The sequence below is a fragment of the Mesocricetus auratus genome, unplaced genomic scaffold (genome assembly GCF_017639785.1).
Source record: "Mesocricetus auratus isolate SY011 unplaced genomic scaffold, BCM_Maur_2.0 Super-Scaffold_100676, whole genome shotgun sequence".
Classification (NCBI taxonomy): Eukaryota; Metazoa; Chordata; class Mammalia; order Rodentia; family Cricetidae; genus Mesocricetus; species Mesocricetus auratus.
This window is the reverse complement of record NW_024429266.1, coordinates 184,057,415-184,076,875: the sequence shown is the minus strand read 5'-3', so window position 1 is coordinate 184,076,875 and position 19,461 is coordinate 184,057,415. Positions and strand designations below refer to the sequence as shown.

The window sequence follows — 19,461 nt, the reverse complement described above, 5'->3', positions numbered from 1 at the left end:
GGACAGAGATGCTGCTCTGTATTAGCATCCCGTTTCTAGCTGTCAGATGCACGGTCTCCATGTGTTCCATAAATGCATGCACAGGCTGAGATAGGTTCCTCTTACCACCTAGCAGCAAGGAGCCACTGCATAGATGGACTGGAAAAAATAACCAGGTCCTCGGAAAATAAGAAAGGATAAGTTCCGTTTGGACCCAAAGGCCCCCTTCCTTCTAAAACTATCCCACAATGGAAGAGAGAGAGAGAGAAAGTACACATACAAACCAAAGCTGAACCTGGGCTAGTGTCCGGAACCCATCCCCAACACTCTCACAACCTCTTCACTCAGCAGCCAACATAGCAGCGCTAGGACACGTAGACGCCAGCCAGAGGACAGAAGGGGCTGCTAGACAGAACATTCCCAAGGCTTCAGATGCCAGCATGGCCTCATGGCAAATAGTAACAGGATCACACAGGCCCTGGATGTCCTGCAGCTGGAGCAAGGAGACAGCAGGGTTCCTTGAGGTCTGGTGTCAGATCCCCAAATTCAGACAGGTAAAGGGACCAAAGAGTGTCATTGTTATCTTAAAAAGCAGCCTTTTTCATCCACACACAGACACACACACACACACACACACACACACACACACACACACACACACATACGCACACACTTTGCCAAAGATCTTCTTGCCATCTGCCACTTGCCTCTGGGATCACATCTGACCTTGCTCAGTGGGACCTCCCGGGACAGGGGCCACATAGGCCCTGGGAATATCTGTTCACAAAGTGTCAGGACTATGACTGACACTTGCCTTCCAGTCCCTTCTCTGTGTTCACGCCAAAGACATGGTCACCTCCCACTCCAACTCCAGCAACAGGATTCCCTGAGATCCCATCGCAGGCAAAGACAAGCTCCAAACACATCTGTCTGCTCATTCTGATGTGGGAGGTGCAGTAAACAGACAGCCTTGTCCCCCAAGACCCACCTCAGTCCGCTTTTCTTCTAAGAAACACCGACTCGGGCATGTCATACCCGAGTTTGCAGCACCCAGGTAAAATGACTCATGTTCAAGCCCTTCCTCAGGATGGTTTGAGAGAAGAGGTTTGCTGAAACCTGGAGGCCACTTTGGGATGCTGTGTCCTCACTGTCATGTCAACCTGGATCCTGACTTACCCTTAGACTGGGTCACATTCTAAGACTGTAGCAAGAAGAGGCAGACAGGTAGAACTGGTGAGTGGCGCTGAGAAGTGATACCAGTCCTCCGTCACTTGATAAAATGTGTAAAGGAAACTAAGAGTTTGGGGAATTACTTGGGCACCCTCACCTTCCCCACGACCCTTTCCAGCTTCACCTGAAGTCATTCATTCCAAAGGACAGGTTAAGTTAGAAAGCCTTCTCCTCCACCTCTTCTCCCAACTTGTGAGATGCTGAGAACCAGGGTCCTGGGCAGGGGAAACTTACCTCGCAGCCCAGCGGCTGCCATGGTGCTGGTCCCAGAACCCAAGCCCCAACTGGTGGTCCTTGGCTGTGCTAGCCTCTGGACAGGCTTATGCGGCTGCTGCTGAGTTAATTCCATCGCAGCTCAGCTCAGTCTGGAGAAGCCTGCCCCTCCCCTGCGGCTGCCACCTCCTCCAATCCATCCTCTCCCTTGACAGTCCCTGTGCTCCTCCTGCTCTGAAAGCTAGCCTAACATCAGAAATGATCCCAAGCTCAGGTGCAGCCCAGTGACACACTGGGGTCATGGGCGGCGGGCCAGGGAGTAAACGCTGCTGGCACTCCTCCACCCAGAGTCTGAGCGACAACCTCACAGCCGACTCGCCTGTGATAATTCAGCCCGGATTATCTCATGAACCGTCTGGCTGATTAGTTTCCAGTCCTGCCACTGAAGCCTCCTTCCTCTGGCTCCAAGGGTCACCGCTCTCCAGGCTACAGCCCTGAGTAGCAGTGGAGACGTAAACAGAACAATGGGGTCCCTTCACATACTGTACCCCATCACCAGCTGTCTGGAGTAAAGCAGGAAAAAGTCACAGGCTTGCAAGTAGAGGGCGGGTGTGTGTACACAAGAACATAGGGCAGAGAGGAGAGGGCATGGATTTGAGTTTCCCAGGAAACTCCAGGACAGTTAAGGGAGAGCCAAGAGTAAGCTGTGGGACAAAGGCGGTGTCATTTCCCTAGAGTGTCGTAGGGACCTGACCAGGTGAAGAGGTCTCCAAAGGGCCATTCTCAGTGATGGGAGCTACATACATTTAAAGATGCCACAAGCAAACTGTGCTCCTCAATACCACACCCCCACCATGGAAAAGCATTGTGTCACCATCACATACACTGTTTGTAATCACTGATTCCGAGAGACATCTGTCCTCTCTTCTACAGAAGACAGTGGCAGGAACACAACAGAATGGAAAGAAGACAGAAAGCATTGTGGTCCAACCTCAATGGACCCTCCCCCCCCCGTAATAACAGCTATATTTATCGAAAACTCTGACTTCTTCAGGAGTCTCTCAAGTGTTTCGCTTTACCCCATGTTCATGATTCAGTCCCAACCTTCATTCTATGATGACCTCCATACATTCTTTTATACATGCAGAGGCTACATGAGGCAGGCAGCCTGCTCAATGTCCCTGCTGAGAACATTTCACAGCTCAGCTTCTCTCTCCCTCTTCTTTCCCTCCACAATCTCCTTCCTTCACAGTGCCCTCTTCCTGCTTCCAGGATTATTTCTCCATGGCATTTCCATCCCTAAATGGATTAAAAGGCACCCACCTATCATTGCTCCTTATTGGTTAGTATTCAGGCATCTGTGCTGGCCTGTCCTTGGGGTTCTGACAGGATGCACCCTCAGCTGCAGCCACTAAGAGCACCTCCTGTGCACATTCACTATGTTCCCTGTTCCCACCTCCCATCCTCTCCCTCCCCTCCCACCTCCCTCCTGCCTCTCTTTCCTCTCTCCTGCTGCTCCTGTCCCTGAAGGCCAGTCTCCCCTCCCCCTCCCCCTTTCTCATTTTTTGATCCCTTTTCCTAATAAAAAAATCCCTCCACTTGAACTCTGTCGCATGGCATCTTTCTTGCACTGCTGGCGTCCAGGCTGCAGGTACCTCCCTTCCGCAGGGGCCACTAAGGTACGTAGGAGATTTGTCCTGCTTCTCCACCGTGTCATCTATCCTGGCAGCGGGAGCCTAGTTCAAGGGGCTGCTCTGTGCCACGCACAGAAGCAACTGGATTGGAAGAAGTGAGAGCTGGTGTTCCTAAGCATGTGTTTATAGGTCCCAGCCACCAGGCTGTTTCTGGAGAGGCATCTCCACCCTGTCCCTTCCCACACAGAAGATACTGTGGTTCTACTGCTTCCTGGTGTAGGTGGCCTTGGCCCCAGACACTGGGCTAAGAGTATTTTCAGGGGAACTCTACGTTTTGCTCCTCAAAACCACCCTCAGACCTCAGGCTTAGGCTCAGCTGTCCTCTCAGACTTCAAACACAGTCCACCACCAGCCTTGGTTAAGACGAGAGCTCAGCCTTTATTGTGGGCCCAGGAGGTCATAAGGGCGGGAAGTGCAAGGGACAGACTCGGCACGGGCAGCAGCGGGGTCCACGGCAGCTGCGCATCCCTCAGTGGCTGCACTTGCGGGGAGAGCACCTGCACTGCAAGGCGTTGATGACCTCGTGGTACACGACAGAGCCGTTGGTGCAGTGCAAGGGCACACGCATGGACTCCGTCCTCGAGGGCCCACAGCAGGAGCACTGGTCCTGCACGTCCTCGACGTCAATGGAGTACACGGCTTTGCTGGCACACTTGCCCTGTAACACAGCAGAGACGAGGCATTGCAGGTCTGAACGGAGCAACAGGACTGGCACAGCCTGGATCAGTCCTCTCTACCTTTCCAAACAACACAGGCCCTGCCTCACCCACAGGCACACGGGAGAGCTAGGTAAGTTGTAAAGGTAGATCTTAGGAAACAGTGAACTTCCTTTCTTCAGTTGTTAAGCACACCCAAATCCCTCTGGCTGTGGTTTCTACACACACTGACTGATCCTAAGTCCCCATCTTCTACAAACGTCTTCTACAAACAGCCCCCCCCCCCGTCTCTTTACAGGTCTGTTTTGGTCTTTCTTCTGGGTCAAACAACCCTACTCCCTAAATGAAACATTTACTTTAAAAACAATGTTTACAGTTCCTTATATCTCTCTTCCTTGTGACTTTTCCAGATCCTCCTAGATGATAACTAAGGAAACGGTAGCCTTCCCCACCCAAGTCTTCTTGAAGTCACACAAGCCTTACCTGGCAGTAATGAATGTCCACTTCATCTCGGGACTTACAGTCTCCCACTTTGACATACTGCAGCATGGCTACGATGTCTTTGCAATCAGGCTCCTCACCTATAGAACAAGTGAGAGGTGGAACTGGAGGGCTGCCTAGCTGGGGTTCTTCAGGGCACTTTCCATATCCAGTGCCTTCGCTAGGTTGGAATTCCTCTTTCTATCAACAACTAACCAAAGCCAGCTGCGAGACGAGGAATTGAGTTTCTCAAGCTCACCTCAGCAGCTTCCGGCTCCTCCAATTCAGAGATATCATTACTACTAGATAACTCACTTTACGGTGCCCTTTTAATTGCAGAAGGAGTCTAGGTTGACTGTGTTTTGGTCATATAGATGGATGAGGCTTGCTTTTATATAATTTGAAATTCAGAAAAACATCATGGCCAGAGAAATCTTGTCAAGCTGTAACTATACACAGAAGCTAATGGACAATGAAGTAGCCACTAAATAGAATTAATATCAGTCCATCCCTATATTTTGCTAAGAAGACAAATGTCCCAGCCACACACATATTCACTCCCTGTGTAGAAGCTGAGGAGACCCCTAAGAACCTTTGGGCCACCATCTCACTGAGACTTGCTACTTCCATGTCACCAAATGAGTTTCCTTATATACGTTGCCTTCACACCTGAAGCTCTGCATGACTCACTGAGAGATCTAAGCTCCACTACCAGCTCACTACTCTTATCTGAGTCATGGCAGTTTTCCATCATGCATGGTTCCAAATCTAGGCCAGCCCTACAGACATATCAGCCTGCCTCCCAACATCAGACTAATTTCATGTTAGAAAGAAAGTCTTCCAACTGTGCAAGAGGATGAATTTGGAGCCAATATGCAATATTCTCTTGTTGCAGATTGAAACCCTTAAGCCTAGTTTATTTTCCTTCCAGAAGGTCTTACAACCTTCTGAAAATGTTGTCTAACGAAGGCTCCTTATTGCTGGTTTTGTAGACAGCGGCCTCTTAACCAAATCGCAAGAATAACATCTGGAGAGAGTGCATCTTCTCTGATGGCTTCCTAAATTCACCATTCAGGAGAAATGTGCAAAGAAACACTCTCAGAGGTTGTTTCTTCCTTCTGCAGTTTGGTGATGGCAATCACTGGAGCTATCATAGCAAGCCACCAAGAAAAGAAGAAATAATTGAGGGAATTCACACCTTCACTCTTCTCTAACTGCAACCAAGCATGAGCCCATGACTCTAAAATGAAGCTAAACAAACTAAAATGGGAACTATTAGTCTAAGAAAAAAATTGTGACTTGTGCACATGAACACAAAAAAGGATGAGTGAGATATTGTCTGGTGCACATCTCCAAAACCACGCAATCAGAGGCATTAGTATAGTGTAACTATAAGGCCAAGTGAATCCAAGGTTGATGGAAATAAGGCCATAAACTTGGGCTAGAGCCCCGTGATGCCCCCTCATGATAACTGTATGAACAATCAAAGTTTCTAAGGTGCACAAGAGGCTGGAGATGGAGCTGAAAGAAGAAGGAAGTAATTGCTTCATGGGCAATTCATAGGGGATTTGAGCAGGGTATGGGTCAATGATAATCAGAAAGGAAAGTTAGTTGGCTGAAGAGACGAACATAATAACCAACTGATAACTAAGAATTACTTTTTCTGGAATAAACTTTACTTCAAATAATGGTGCCTGGCCTTGGTGTACTGGACATCAAGGACAGGCTCTTAGTAATGTACTCACAAGTGTCGCAGCAGGTGCCTGGAATCTTCACAATTCTCCCCTAAGAAAAAGGAAAAGTACAAGATCAGGCACAAGTAATTCAACATGGATGAGTTCTTGGGTCACATGACTTCCGGGCTCTGAACTCAGAGCTCTGAGCTGAAATCCTCAGATATAAATTGCTTTCCCATCACAATTGTGTGTCAACTGAACATTTCACCTGATCAGAGTGGTCGGATTCTTCAACTCCCAGGAAAAAATAGGGGCAGTGTAAGTATGCAGCTCTGAGGAGAAGGGTTTCCCCAACACAAGTGTTGCAGCTCTGAGGGGAAAGGTTTCCCCAGTGTAAGTGTTGTGACTCTGCAGGGAAAGGTATCCTGGCAGTGGGGAGTCAAGCAATGCCACAAAGTCACACTGCACAACAAACCTCACTCAAGAGATTTATTGGGAGAGACACAGGAGGGTAGCTGTCTCTGCTAAGGTGAGAAGCAGCAAGGAACTGAGCAGGAGGCAGGCTTTATATAGGGTTTCTTGGATATAGAGTTTTCCAGAGTGAAGATTTCCAGGGTAGGGACTGGTGGGACTTCAAGTAAATACCAGGGATTGGTGGGTTTTCAAGCTCAGAGATGGGTAGCTTTTGGTGAGTTCTCAGACCGGGAAGTAGGCTCTGACCGTTTACCCTATAGTCAATGTCCTGCCTTCCTATTCAAAGATCATGGCTTCCCTCCAGTGACCAACTATTTTCAAAGCATCCTGTGCCTCGGAGCATTATCTCTTCATCACCATTTCATTGATTTCTCAACCAGTACAGAGATCTGTCTTGGACACTGTGAGATTGCATAAGAACTGAGCTGAATGTTGCACAGAACTCCACCCTTGGAGTCAGACAGTAAGATCATTAAGACAAAGGAAAATCTGAACTGTAACTACTCACTCCTTCAGTCCGACACTTGTGTTCATTGAAGGGTGGGCAGCCTGTGACCCTCTTCTCCCAGATGTACTCTCCTCTCTCGTTGACCTTGCAGAAATGACTGTCACAACCATCCTGGAGTGTCTCATCTCGCTGAAAAGAAAGAGGAGAGTCAGTAGAACAAATGCAACAATAGTGTTTGGATTACAAAGCAACTGTCAGCCATTGGCCTTACCTCCTTCAAAATTCTAAAACAATGTGGAGAATTAGAGAAGGATGAGACAATATGTAAATCCCCATACTCAGAGTGCAGACTAGAGGTGGTGTCTCAGATCCATAATTTACTTACCATAAAAAGAACTGCAGAAATATAGAAAGCCCTCAGACTATTGTGACCATGCATTTATAACCTCAAGACAGTAAACTGACTAATTGATAACCAGACGAGATATGAACCATCTCTCAGACCCACCAGTTAGTTCCAGAAGTCACGGGTGGGTCTGTTCACCCTGATTGCCTGTCCAGTCCCACAGAGTCTCAAGGCTACAATTTTTTTTTCAAAAATAAAATCATCAATCCAGTTCAAATGAGGTCATACACCAACTACACATTTACCAGGAAGAGCGAGAGCATAGCAAATAGCAAACCCTGTGCCTTCCACAAGTCACCCACACTTCCTTTAGAAAATGAAGTGAGGAAAAAACTCAACAATGAGCCCGAACTGGTCTTCTTGAGGAAAAGACACTCCTCGCAGGGAGAAACCAGAGAGTGGTGTGAGAAGGGACTCCCAAGTTCAGCTCGGTCCCACCTTCAGTGTCGTGATGTGTCCTCCTCTTAACTGAATAGTGCACGCTGTAGGCAAACATCTCCCACAGCATTCACCATCACTCTTCTCTTCACGATAGCCCTGTAACCAGGAAAGAAAGCAGCCACAGTTAACTGTCCAGAGCACCGCAGTTATAACTCGGGTTACCTGGCTGACTTCTTGCCTCCACAATCCCATAGTTACTTCCAGAGTTCAGCTGACATCCATAGTAACACCCAGAGTTCAGCTGACATCCCATAGTAACACCCAGAGTTCAGCTGACATCCCATAGTTACTCCCAGAATTCAGGCAACATCCTACTCTAACTAGATTTTTCCAGGCCTCACTCCCTCTTACATCTCTTCCCTCCATATATGAACATCTCACCCCAGTTACAGCAATCTGACTTATTAAAGGAGAAGAGTCACAGCCATTTCTCCAGCTGGAATGTATGTGTCCCTCTGTATTTTATAGGCTGGAACCTAAACCTCAAAGTGATGGCAGTGAGCTGCTGGGCCTTGGTGGAATGACTGAACATGCAGGGATCTGCCCTGGCGGATGAATCAGCCCCTTACAGCAGAGACTGCTCAGAATGCCTTCTGCCTGTGCGATGGATGACATCCCAAGAAAGTTCCACCTATGAGGAACAGGCCAGACAGTGATCAGCTGGGAGTCCATAATTTTAGACTTCCCAGCCTCTAGAATTATGAGAAAATAATCTTTTTCTTTAAAAATTACCTATTCTCACTGGGTATGGTGGTAAATGTATATAATCCCAGCACTTGAGGAAGACTGAGAGTTCAAGACCAGCCTTGCAAGACCCTATCCTCAAGAAAAACATTACCCAGTCTCAGCTATTTCCTTATAGTGGCACAAGCAGACTGAGACAAACCTAAATAAATGGACAGATATACTGTGTTCATGGATGAAAATATGCATCATCATCAAGACATCCATTCTCTTAAGACTAAACTGTATTCTACGAAATCAGTGTACTTTTAAATTCTTTGCATAAAAAGCAGACTGTTGACACTAAATTCTTATGGAAATAAAATGACATAAGATAACTTAATCTTGCAACAGAACATATCTGAAGACTTAACTATCTGACTCAAGACTTTACTGCAAAGCTACAGAGATCAAAACAAGGATGTGAGCACAGGATTTACACATCAATCAACCGACTAGAAAACAGCCCAGGACAGATCTACATATCCACAGGCAATTTATCAAGGTAATTCAACGAGGGGAAAGATTTTATTTCAGTAAATGGTGCTGGAACCACATTGTGGGGGTGTGGCTTGAATACTATGGGGGGGTAGTGGTAGGAGGGGCCTTGGGGGGGTGTGCACACATGTGCAAAACTAAGTCACCATTGGTCATAGATCTAAACACAAAACTCAAACTATAAAGCTTTAAAAAAGAGTATTTTCATGGCCCTGAAACATGGCGTTTTCTTAGACAAAAACTTAAAACCACTAAGCGTAAAATGACATATTGTCATGCCATAGTTTACCAAAATTTAAACTTCTGATCTTTAGAAAACATAAGCTGAGAGCCAATGAGTGAAATAAATGTAATAAATCGAAAAAAATTAAAAGAATCATTCCGAGTGTGGCTGGCACACACCTGTGGTCTCAGCAGATGAGAGGCTGGCACAGGAAGGATATGGACCAACCTCAGCTACATAGTGAGATCTTGTTTCAAAGACAAAATAATTGGCATCCAGATATAGGGAGGAGCTCAGACAACTCTGTAATAAGAGCACACACAACCCAGCTTAGAAATACTGAAAAGGCAAGACTCAGGGAGACGCCGCAGCAGCCAGCTACACATGTTCAGCTCTCAGCATCCACATGGTAGCTCACGACCATCTGCAGCTCCAGTGACAGGGGCTCTGGCATCCTCTTCTAACCTCAGCAGGTACCAGGCATGCTCACAGTACACATACATACATGCAGATGAACACTCATACACATAAAGTAACAGTTTAAACTCTCAATAAAAATAGTGAAAACTTTAAGCCAACACCTCACAAAAGAAATGGGCAGAAGTACACATATGGCCTTAGATCCTCCATCAACTGAGAAACACACATTTAATATCCTCGAAGATCTCAACCCACAACAGAAGGAAAAAATTCTTAGCAAAGCCAAGCATTGGTCAGAAAGCCCCTGGAACCCTGACACACTGGAAGCTTTCCCTGGTTATCAAGTGAGTCCCGAGGATGTATGCTGATCCCTCGATGCCCAGGAGCTGGTACCTGCTTTAGCTCAGATGGTGACTCCGGATAAGAGCCTTTCATTCATAACTGCACTGGGAAAGACAGGGGCTTGCAGATAGCAGGACTTTGCTGTTTTGCAAAATGCCTTCGTGTTCAGAAAACACCGTAGGGTTACCAATGTCTTAATTTGCTGGATAAACACATTTTAAACAATTTTAACAAAATAAAAAATAAAAATGCTACCATCTCATGAGTTCATAAAAGTAAAGCTATTATTCTCTTTCCCATAAAAGAAAGAAGGTGCTCTCAAAATAAAATAAAAAATAAAATGTGGCTGGATTTAGTCAGGGCTGAGAAGACCCCTCAGGCCATGATAGGCAAGCACAAAGACTGGACTCCAAACTCCAGCATCCACATAAAAAGTCGATGGTGGTGATGCATGCTTGTAATCTCAGAACTGGAAAGGGAGGCAGGAGATTCACTGGACTCACTGGCCAAACCATCCAGCCTAACTGACGAGGTAACCACATCTCAAAAGCAAGATGGACAGCTAACCTCTGGGTTTTACATGTAAGCACATACACACAGAGAGGGGAGAGGAGGCAGACAGGAATAAATAAATGAAATTAAAATATAGATCTACTTCTGTGGGAGACCAACTCTTGTCATTCTTGTTTTCATTCGGCCACTTTTATGGATCACCACCCTGGAGCTATTCACTAGACCTGTGACAAAAATCTATAGCGCTCTAAGCATAATGCCTGTAATACTAGCATTCAGGAGGCTGAGGCAGGAAAAGCATCCTTAGGTTTTACGCCAGCCTGGGCTACAGCATAAGATTCCATCTTGAAATACAGGGAGAAACAACACAACTCTAACCAATCCACCTTAACACCCAGATGACATCTCTGCCAACATGAAGGGCAGGCATCGGTAAGCTCTCCCAGAAGTGAATTTAATCAATTTGCTCCTTGCAAATCAGCCTAGGAACTAGATGTGCCCTCTGGGGGGTTGAATATCAGGATGGAGCTCAACACAGAGGCAGGGTTCCTGGACCAGGGGACAAGAGCAGCACTTTGAAATGATGCTGCTGGAAATTGAGAAGCACGAGGTAGCATTTCAATCATGAGGTTGAAACTGTTATAAAATGCACATTTTCTAGCAAGGAAAATGAGGAAGGAAGGAAAGAGAAGGGATAAGCCCTGAGTGACTGTGAGTGATTGTCTCTGAGTCAGATGAAAAAATAAAGCTCTTCAATCAGGCTGGTTTCGTGGGAGCCTGTATTTGGGCATTTTTAGTGAGTGTTAGAGATCATAGAACATGGTGTCCTGAGAAGGAAAAGGGGACAAAGTTTCTCTCTACCCAAGAAGCGAGGAGACGGATGCAAGTAGAGACGGGGCTGTGGGAGTGAGGGGCAGAGAGTGGCCGGGGGCAGTGGGTGGCATCCGTACATCAGGGAGGCAGAGTCCACCCAGGACTAGGAGGGACAAAGGATCAGAAAGGAAAGGGCAAGAGGGTGGAGAATAAAGAAGCCGCATTTCTCAGGGGTGGTGGGGGCTTGGAGACCAGAAGGCACATGCATCAGCCCAGGGGTGTGTGAAAGGAAACCGGTCCCTCCCAACACCCCCGACCCTCACCATGTCTGCTGCCCTGTGAAGCATATCGCAGCCATGACCCAGAACAATAAGGGGACAGAAAGTGAGCCCGCCTAAGAACAGCTGGACACCCAGGTGGCCACTGGCAGCAGGCATGTATGCCATAGATGCCGCCACCAGGTGCCACTCCCCTGGCCGTTCCCAGCCGCCACTGACATCCCTGCTACAGCCAGGGAGTCCTGGTCTACAGACATTTTAGCTCTGCTTCCCCTGTTCCGCTTTGTCCCAAAGCTCCGCCTTGCTAAGGGCACCCCTGGCATGCCCGTCAGCTCTTGCCTGCTTCTCTTCATTGACCTCTATTTCCACCTGCTGGCTATTCACCATCCTCCTCCTTGGGCATTCATATTTGACATTCAGCTTGCTGTGGAAACCCAGCTGAGTAGCCCATGACAGGGTGGCCTCTCTTCCTCATCTTTCAAACCTCAGCTCTACCATCATCAGCACAAGCCACCTCACTCTGGTCTCTGTGGGAGGCGATGCTAACACTCTGTATCTGCTGGAGGCATCAAACAGGTCTACCTAGATGTCGCTCGCTGCAGCTGCCCCACCCCCAGAGCCCTACTGAGGCCCTTCCAGGAGTATCAAGGCCAATTAAGGATGCTAACCTACAATAGGACCAGCTGAGGCAATTCTCAGCAACTCTTGGGGAAAAAAGGCATAGAAGCCAGGCTAATCTGGTAATTCTGAAGTGGGGCCCACTGCTCTAGCAAGATATCAAACTGTTGGAGAAAAAAGGAATAACAGAACAACACAGGCATTGTTTTTAAAATACAGCACCTCTGGAGGCTGAGGAAGTGACTGTGCCACACCTTCTGAACACCAGAGGGCGCTGCTAGAGGGGAGGTTAATAGACCTCCAAGACCCACAAGAGGCTACAGACCCACCCCAGTCCCAGATCAGCTTCCAAATGACGTGGGGTGTGAATCTCTGAGTCTGTTTCCTCACTGCCTGGGATGCAGGTCAGCAGACAGCGAAGGCGGGAGGTGGCATGCAATTCCAGACGATGTTACTATACTCCATGATGAAGGCCTCAGCTGTCGTAGGGGGACTTGTTTTGCATTGGCACACTGAACCCCAAATCCTATGACATCAACCGCAACTTTGCAAAATATCAAGAATCAGTATGTAATTGGTTTCTTTTTCATCAAAGCATATACACTGTCTTTGAATAGACAGTGACGCTATCAGAAAGAGCTGTCTCTCATAGGGCCATCCACGCCACGGGCCTTTCATGAAGCCCTGCTTTGAGCTCGACACTGTGCAGATGTAGGTCATGTGTCCCTTATTCTGATAAAAACAGGAAGCACGCCCATGGCCTCTCAGCTCCCACTCTGCAACTTGTCCTATCCCTGTCCTTCCAGATGCCACCTCCCCTGTGCCTCGCCCTAGTCACGAGGGCCCGTCCACACTGCTCGCCACCCAGCCTATGGCTTTGAAGAGCTGACAAGGAGAAGCCCCCGCCTTGTGTCACCTGAGTCACTTCAGTTCCCGCCTCTAGCTCTAGCTCGCAGGAAGTTCATCTACCAATGTACTGTCTAAAACAACTGAAGCCCAATTACAAAGGGGAGCCACAGGGAGAAACCCAGGCCTCTTCAGACATTTAGGTCCCCTTAGCCTGGGTGAGGCCTATAATATCCCTGTTACATAGGACTAAAAGCTATAATTAAAATAATAACATCACACCCCTTAAATAAATATAACCTACGTCTATTGAAATTATGATAAATTAATAGTAAACTAAGCTAAAATATACTTTTAAATTATTACACATTGATTATTTTAGCCTACCAAACTAAAGATTATCTACTTGTCAAAATGCTCCTTGAGAATGTATCCAGAACAAGTGAGAATCACAACTTAACAACAAAAAAAGAATAAATGTGTGTGAGTGTGTGTGTGTGAGTGTGTATATGAGTGTGTGTAAGTGTGTATATGAGTGCGTGTATGTTTGAGTGTGTGTGTATGTGTGTGTGTTCACATGTATGTATATAAGCATTCACCTTCCACAGACTCCTTGTGGAGTCAAAGAACAACCTCAGGTTGTCTACATTATTGGAGACAGGGTCTCTTCGTTGCTCACCACTGTATATGTCAAGACCCACAAGCTTCCAGGAATTTCCCAGCTTTGCCTCATGTCTCTCTGTAGATTACAGCAGTGAGATTACAGACAAGATGCTGTACTCAACTTTATGTGAGTTCCTGGGATTTGAACTCAAATCCTCATGTTTGCACTGAAAGTGCTTCTCCCACGGAACCATCTCCCTAGCCTCAGGATGAACAACTTAAATGACTGAAATGTCTACTAATGAAAAGTAGATTGTATACATTAGGGAACATCCATTTCGATGAAGGTTGTGTATGGTCTTGCACGTTACAAGGGTCTCACAAGTATTTCTTGACTAATTTTTAATGTTTTCAGAGTAGGGTGGTAACGTTGCTTAAAATACATTTTTAAAGATACAGAGCTGTGAGTAAACATCAAAAGCCTTGAAAATATTACGCTTATTTTTAAAAACACAAGAAGAAAATGGTTAAAAATTTATAAGACTAAATTGTAATTATTCTGAGGGACGCCGTTTGGATAGGTATCCTGATAGCTGTCAGGTATCAGTCACAATCAGAACAAAAGCAAGATTTAAGGAACCCAGTGAGGTCCTGTTGGGAACCACAGGTCCCTGTTGGGTCCCTGTTGGCACCGCTTAGTCCCTCAGGGCCTCTCTTACCGTGGGGCAGGCTGTACAGGTAGTCTTTCTGCACTCCAGCTTGAAACTGGAGATGGCCCCTGTCTCCACAATGCAGAGGCAGGCGGTGCATAAGTCAACCATCACACTTTTCCCTGGCTGGAAACAGAGCCAGAGTCAGGTTTCCAAACAAGCCAGACACTCCATCAGCCTCACCCGCTCAAGCCTGCCTGCTTGCTCGAGGCTCCTGCAGCCATCGCTAAGATGTAGCCCCTGCTTCTTATGGCCATTCCATCCTGCCTCCCCACCTTAACTACAGACACGGTAAAAATAAAGAGAGGTAGCCAGATAGTGGGAGAGGTGCTAGATGGCATGTGCTCTGGGGCTGTGGTGTGCTTTTCCATGTGTAAAAAACATGCAGAAGACACGCCCACATGTTTGGAGGGCAGGCCGGAATGTGAATGCAGGGAAGCCGGCCCAGGCCCCAGAGAGTGGGAAGGAGAATCCCGTGTGGATATGAGGCTGCTGAACCCTGAAGAGGTCTCCAGATTTCTCTCACTTCCACCTTAGTCTGATCTACCCACCCTTCCCACACACACACACACACACCCCATCCCACCACTAACTCCAACTCACACCAATGATGGTGCCGTTGAGCAGACAGGCTTCCATGGGCTCTGGGGAGAGAAGCAACATGTGAGTATTGACACACCCTCCCCCAAACCAACCTTACCAGTCTTCTCCACATCCTGGTCTCCTTATTCTGACTCCTGACAGTTCTCTGCACCCCCCACCCCACCCCCCCAGGGTGCTGTGAGTCTTCCTGCTTGGGCCCCAGGGACTTCTCTTTCCCTTTCAACCAATAGATCAGAACTGCTGGATTCTTCACCACCCCATCCTAATGCAAGAGCCCCTAGGGCACTAGTTAGCTGGGATTATGTTTAGGGGATGGATGGGTCAGTTGTCATTTGGGCTTAAGAGAAAATAAAACAGCCTATGATTTGTTATTACTGTCTGTCTGTCTGTCTGTCTGTCTGTCTGCCACCAGGGTTCAAGGATAACAATGCATTCCCCTAGGTGAATCAATGCTGCACTATAGAAAGCGTAGTCTCCAGAGTCAGAGAAACCTGACCCAAGACGAGTTCACTGCCCCCACAGTCAGTACCATGAAGGTTACCCAAGACAACGGGGAAAACTCCATCACTGGGCTCAGAGCTAGCCACAGTGGCCTGCAGAGAACTACCATTGTCTCCTCCCATCTGCTCTTTTGCAGTCACAGTAGCTAACAAACTTTGATTGCACCCATTTCTCTGAGTTGCTAAACAAGTAAAGAACTCAGGAGTCTGAGGAAGAAAGAGACCTGAAGGTAAACCCAGGCCCCGCCAGACCTAACCAGCCCGACTCACCACAGCGACATCTAGGACAGCACTCGAAGGTCTCACAGCTCAGCTGGAAGCCTGTGGGGCAGGTAGGGACAGCCAGCTGGGGGCAGGAGATGTTCCTCTGCTGCACAAAGACCACCTCCTCCACTCGGACACACTCGTTGATGAGGCAGGGGTTCCCAGGGACAGCCCACTGAGAGCCAACCTGCAGAGTACCAGAGGCCATCAGAGGTGTCAGGCAAGGCTAGGGCCCAATGTCTTATAGCAGTGTGCTGTTCTTGGAGAACTTTTTGGACTCTGAAGGTTAAATCCTCATTCAAACCAAAATTGAAACCACAGGATAATGTCCTCAGAGGGAATGACAGGGGTCATCACAATAAGTCTGGGTCTAAGTTACCCTGACTAGATCCTAGGCCAAGTCACACGCTCCTGCCCCTGCCCCTGAAGCTCCCTGAGATTAGCACCACCGATTCCATCCTTTCTAACTTCTTATTCTGACATCAGAACTGCAATTATCTAGGAGACAATTCTCTGTTGTTAGTAAAAAGGCTCGAACATGGATACTGTAAGAGAAGGCGGAACATTTCACCCTGCAGGGACGCTCCTTAAATTCAGGAGGTAAGCAACTCAAAAGTCTTCAGGAAGTTCCTGAAATTCACTAGGCCTCTCCCCTTCTAAAGTTACATAAACTGCAGACTGCTCAGAGACATTCTCAGATAAACTGAGCTTCGTAAAAGTAGCTAAGACCAGCTGAGCTGCCTGTAAGAGGAGGGATCAATCAAGCTACATGGAAGAAGAGATCAGCTGAACTACTCAGAAAGGGTACTCTACAACCCGCTGAGCTGCCTGCAGGCTGTGCAGTGGACTCCAGGTTTCCAGCTGTTGTGAGCTGTCACCCATGCTGGGGTGAGCTTTGCTGAGTCATGTCTAGTCCTGCAAGTAACCCCTCACCTATATCCCTGTAAGTAACCCCAGTGAAACTCATTGGTATACCAAGCTAAAACTTGATGTCCATACTTTGATCTGTAGTTGGTTTCCATTCTTGGGTAAACAGATGATGGTTCAAGTCTCTCCAGAAATAGTGTCAACCAAAAGAGCCCATGAACTCCATACCCCCCAAGGGGCTATTGGCAATTAACAAGTGTTGAGAGCAGAATGTCCTTCTCTCCAATGGTGTAGCTACTGATGTTGTCATAAATAACGTCCCATCATTAGAAACCCTAACTGAACTCAGCGTGTCACATGCAAAAAGGAGGCATGAGAATAGGAGGGGAGCATATTAGGAAGAAGGCCTCCAGTAGAGGAGGAGAGGAAAAAGTTGGGAACAGGACATGAAAATGACTAAGGTTCATCATGTAAATGTATGGAACTGTCAAAGAATAACAAAACATAATAATAACTCAAGAAAATGGCTTGATAAGCCATCAAAACCTCCAGGGATCACAGAATACAGCTAACCAAACTACTCTGAAGAAATTCTGCAGGCAAAGGAGACAGGAAGGAACCGGAGATAGGGGGCAGCAATGTAGCAAAATGCTAACTCTAGAACGGCAGAAGCAGCTGGGGAACTTGGCCAACAGCCTGCTTGCTGCTTTGAATTGTAAGTTTCTCAACCGTGTCAACTCATTGGGGAAGTTTCTATGGAAGTCAACGCAAAAGCCCAAGGCCTGGGCCAACGCAGTGTGGAACAGTGCTTGTAGCCTGTGTAGCCTGATGGATGGACCACCAAGTACTCAAGATGATGAGGCCATCCCCCTCAACCAACCACTGAGGGACTGCATGACCTCAGAGTCACCGTGAACAGGGGACCATAAGCCCCTGGGAGTTTATAGATCTCTCAGGGAGGCCACTAGGCTTCTCCTCGAATCCACAAAATGGGAAGCCTGAGACAGCCTTAACTAGTTCCTAAGGGGTAAAGGAACCCCAGCTGGGATCCCAACAGTACCAATAGCTGGATACGCTCCCTGTAGGGAAAGTAAAGACAAGGGAGAGGAAAACCAGGTCAGCACTGATGAACTGATGGGTGGCACAATGGACTCCCAGGTCGGAGGTCAACACCTTCCTCTCCCCACTCCCCAGGGCCCAGACCTACACTCATCCAGGAAGAGTGGTAATCTCCCCGCGGAGAGCCGGCCTCGACCTTGCAAGCAGAGGGCAGGCACCTTCCACAGCACTCGCCTTCACGGAAAACGTAAGAGAAGCCCTGAAAAACAAAAACACAGAGTATAGCCAAGCCAGCACCTGAGAATCAAGGGTTCTGACCTGAGCATCACGTACACTGAGCCCTGGGGCTAACCAAGATACAGGGGCTGGATATTTTCATCCCTGCTGTTGACTAGCCTCAGGCACACCAAGAAGTGATCAAGAAACTCCAGCCCCACATCACCAAGATAGATGTTTGCAGGCTATCAATGCCCCCTCCCAGAAGACTCCACATTGAGACCAACATCCAATCAATCCACATGAATGTTAAAGACAGTTCAGAGTTCCATTAAAAACACCTGATGAATCTGACCTCAGCCATGGCCGAACCTAGGGCAGCTTGTTGACTGCAATGCATTCTCAGGATGCCTGGGATCTAGCCTTTGCTTTGCAGAGTGATGACAGCAAAATAAGTATCTTGATTCTAGCATTTCTCACCATGTGAAATGCTTTGGCTCTTAGATGTTCCCTAAATCACCATATGTTGTTCCCTAGCCTGGGGCACTACTGTGAGATGGTAGAAAAATCTGGAGATAGAACCTAATGGAAGAAAATTGAATCATTTAGGATGTGCCCTGGAAAGACAATTTGGGACCCTTGCCTGCCTCTGCACCCTCCCTCCATCACTCCCCTTTCCCAAGCACCCTGAGATGAGTGTCTCTGCTCCATAAGACATTCCCCCACTGTGATAGTCTGCCTCACTACAACCTGAAATTGAAACCATGAGTCAAAATTAACCTTTCCTCTAAGTTGATTTTCTCAAGTACTTTGTTACAGTCATGCAAATCTGACTAGCACACTAATTTGCAGTGGTAAGCATCCTTGACATTTACTTAGTAGTTTAAATATTATAGTACCTATTACAAAAAAGAAAAATGAGGTAAGCAAATGACAGAGACTGACCTTCCCCCAGGGAACCTCACAAGGAAGGCCAGCGTGCTGGCAGCTTGTCAGTCCATCTTGCCTCTGGAAGGTCCTTTAATACGGCCAAAGCATTAAGAACTTAGATTAAAGGTCTGGAGAGATGGCTCAGCAGTTAGGAGCACATGCTGTTCTTCCAGAGGACCTGGGTTCAATTCCCAGCACCCACATGGCAGCTCACAGCTGTCTGTAACTCCAACATCTGACACCCTCATACAAACATACATGCAGAGAAAACACCAATGCACATAACATTTAAAGAAGAACTTAGATCAAGTTGTTGGAGGGATGGCTCAGTGGTTAAGAGGACCCAGGTTTGGTTCTCAGCACCCATATGGTGGCTCACATTCACGTGTAACTTTGGTTATATGGAATCTAGTACCCTCTTCTGACCTTGTAGCTACCAGGCTAGAATATGGTACACATACATAGATCATACACATAAAATAAAAACTAAAAATATTTTTTAAAAAACTTAGATTAAAACCATCCTCTAAATATCATGTGCAAAAAAATGACAATGACAATGTGGCTGAGTCTGGAGCTAAGGGCAAAGAACCCAGGACAAGGCTTTACCTGAGGCTATGTCCTTGAAAATGAAGGAATAGCTGGCTGATCAGATAGCATGGATGCCAAGTATGCATGGTTCCCTAGGCACACTCAAGAGCAGGGTCAAATCTGAAGAGGTACCAACACTGCTTCCCT

The 19,461-nt window shown here is 47.2% G+C and overlaps 2 protein-coding genes across 2 annotated transcripts in view; both read right to left on the bottom strand.

Annotated features, from left to right (window-relative positions):
* Ano2 (anoctamin 2) overlaps nucleotides 1-1,558 on the bottom strand; it is a 332,087-nt gene extending 330,529 nt beyond the window's left edge. The window contains exon 1 of the mRNA XM_040737100.1: nucleotides 1,444-1,558. Coding sequence (XP_040593034.1) covers nucleotides 1,444-1,558 — 115 coding nt within the window. The remainder of the gene's footprint in view (nucleotides 1-1,443) is intronic.
* Nucleotides 1,559-3,474: 1,916 nt separating this feature from the next.
* The window catches only part of Vwf (von Willebrand factor), a 140,405-nt gene continuing 124,418 nt past the window's right edge, over nucleotides 3,475-19,461 (bottom strand). The window contains exons 44-52 of the mRNA XM_040737568.1: nucleotides 17,726-17,836; nucleotides 15,658-15,838; nucleotides 14,888-14,928; nucleotides 14,294-14,410; nucleotides 7,695-7,793; nucleotides 6,911-7,039; nucleotides 5,998-6,037; nucleotides 4,256-4,353; nucleotides 3,475-3,774 (exon numbers count right to left, since the gene is read on the bottom strand). Coding sequence (XP_040593502.1) covers nucleotides 3,586-3,774; nucleotides 4,256-4,353; nucleotides 5,998-6,037; nucleotides 6,911-7,039; nucleotides 7,695-7,793; nucleotides 14,294-14,410; nucleotides 14,888-14,928; nucleotides 15,658-15,838; nucleotides 17,726-17,836 — 1,005 coding nt within the window. The 3' untranslated portion in view covers nucleotides 3,475-3,585. The remainder of the gene's footprint in view (nucleotides 3,775-4,255; nucleotides 4,354-5,997; nucleotides 6,038-6,910; nucleotides 7,040-7,694; nucleotides 7,794-14,293; nucleotides 14,411-14,887; nucleotides 14,929-15,657; nucleotides 15,839-17,725; nucleotides 17,837-19,461) is intronic.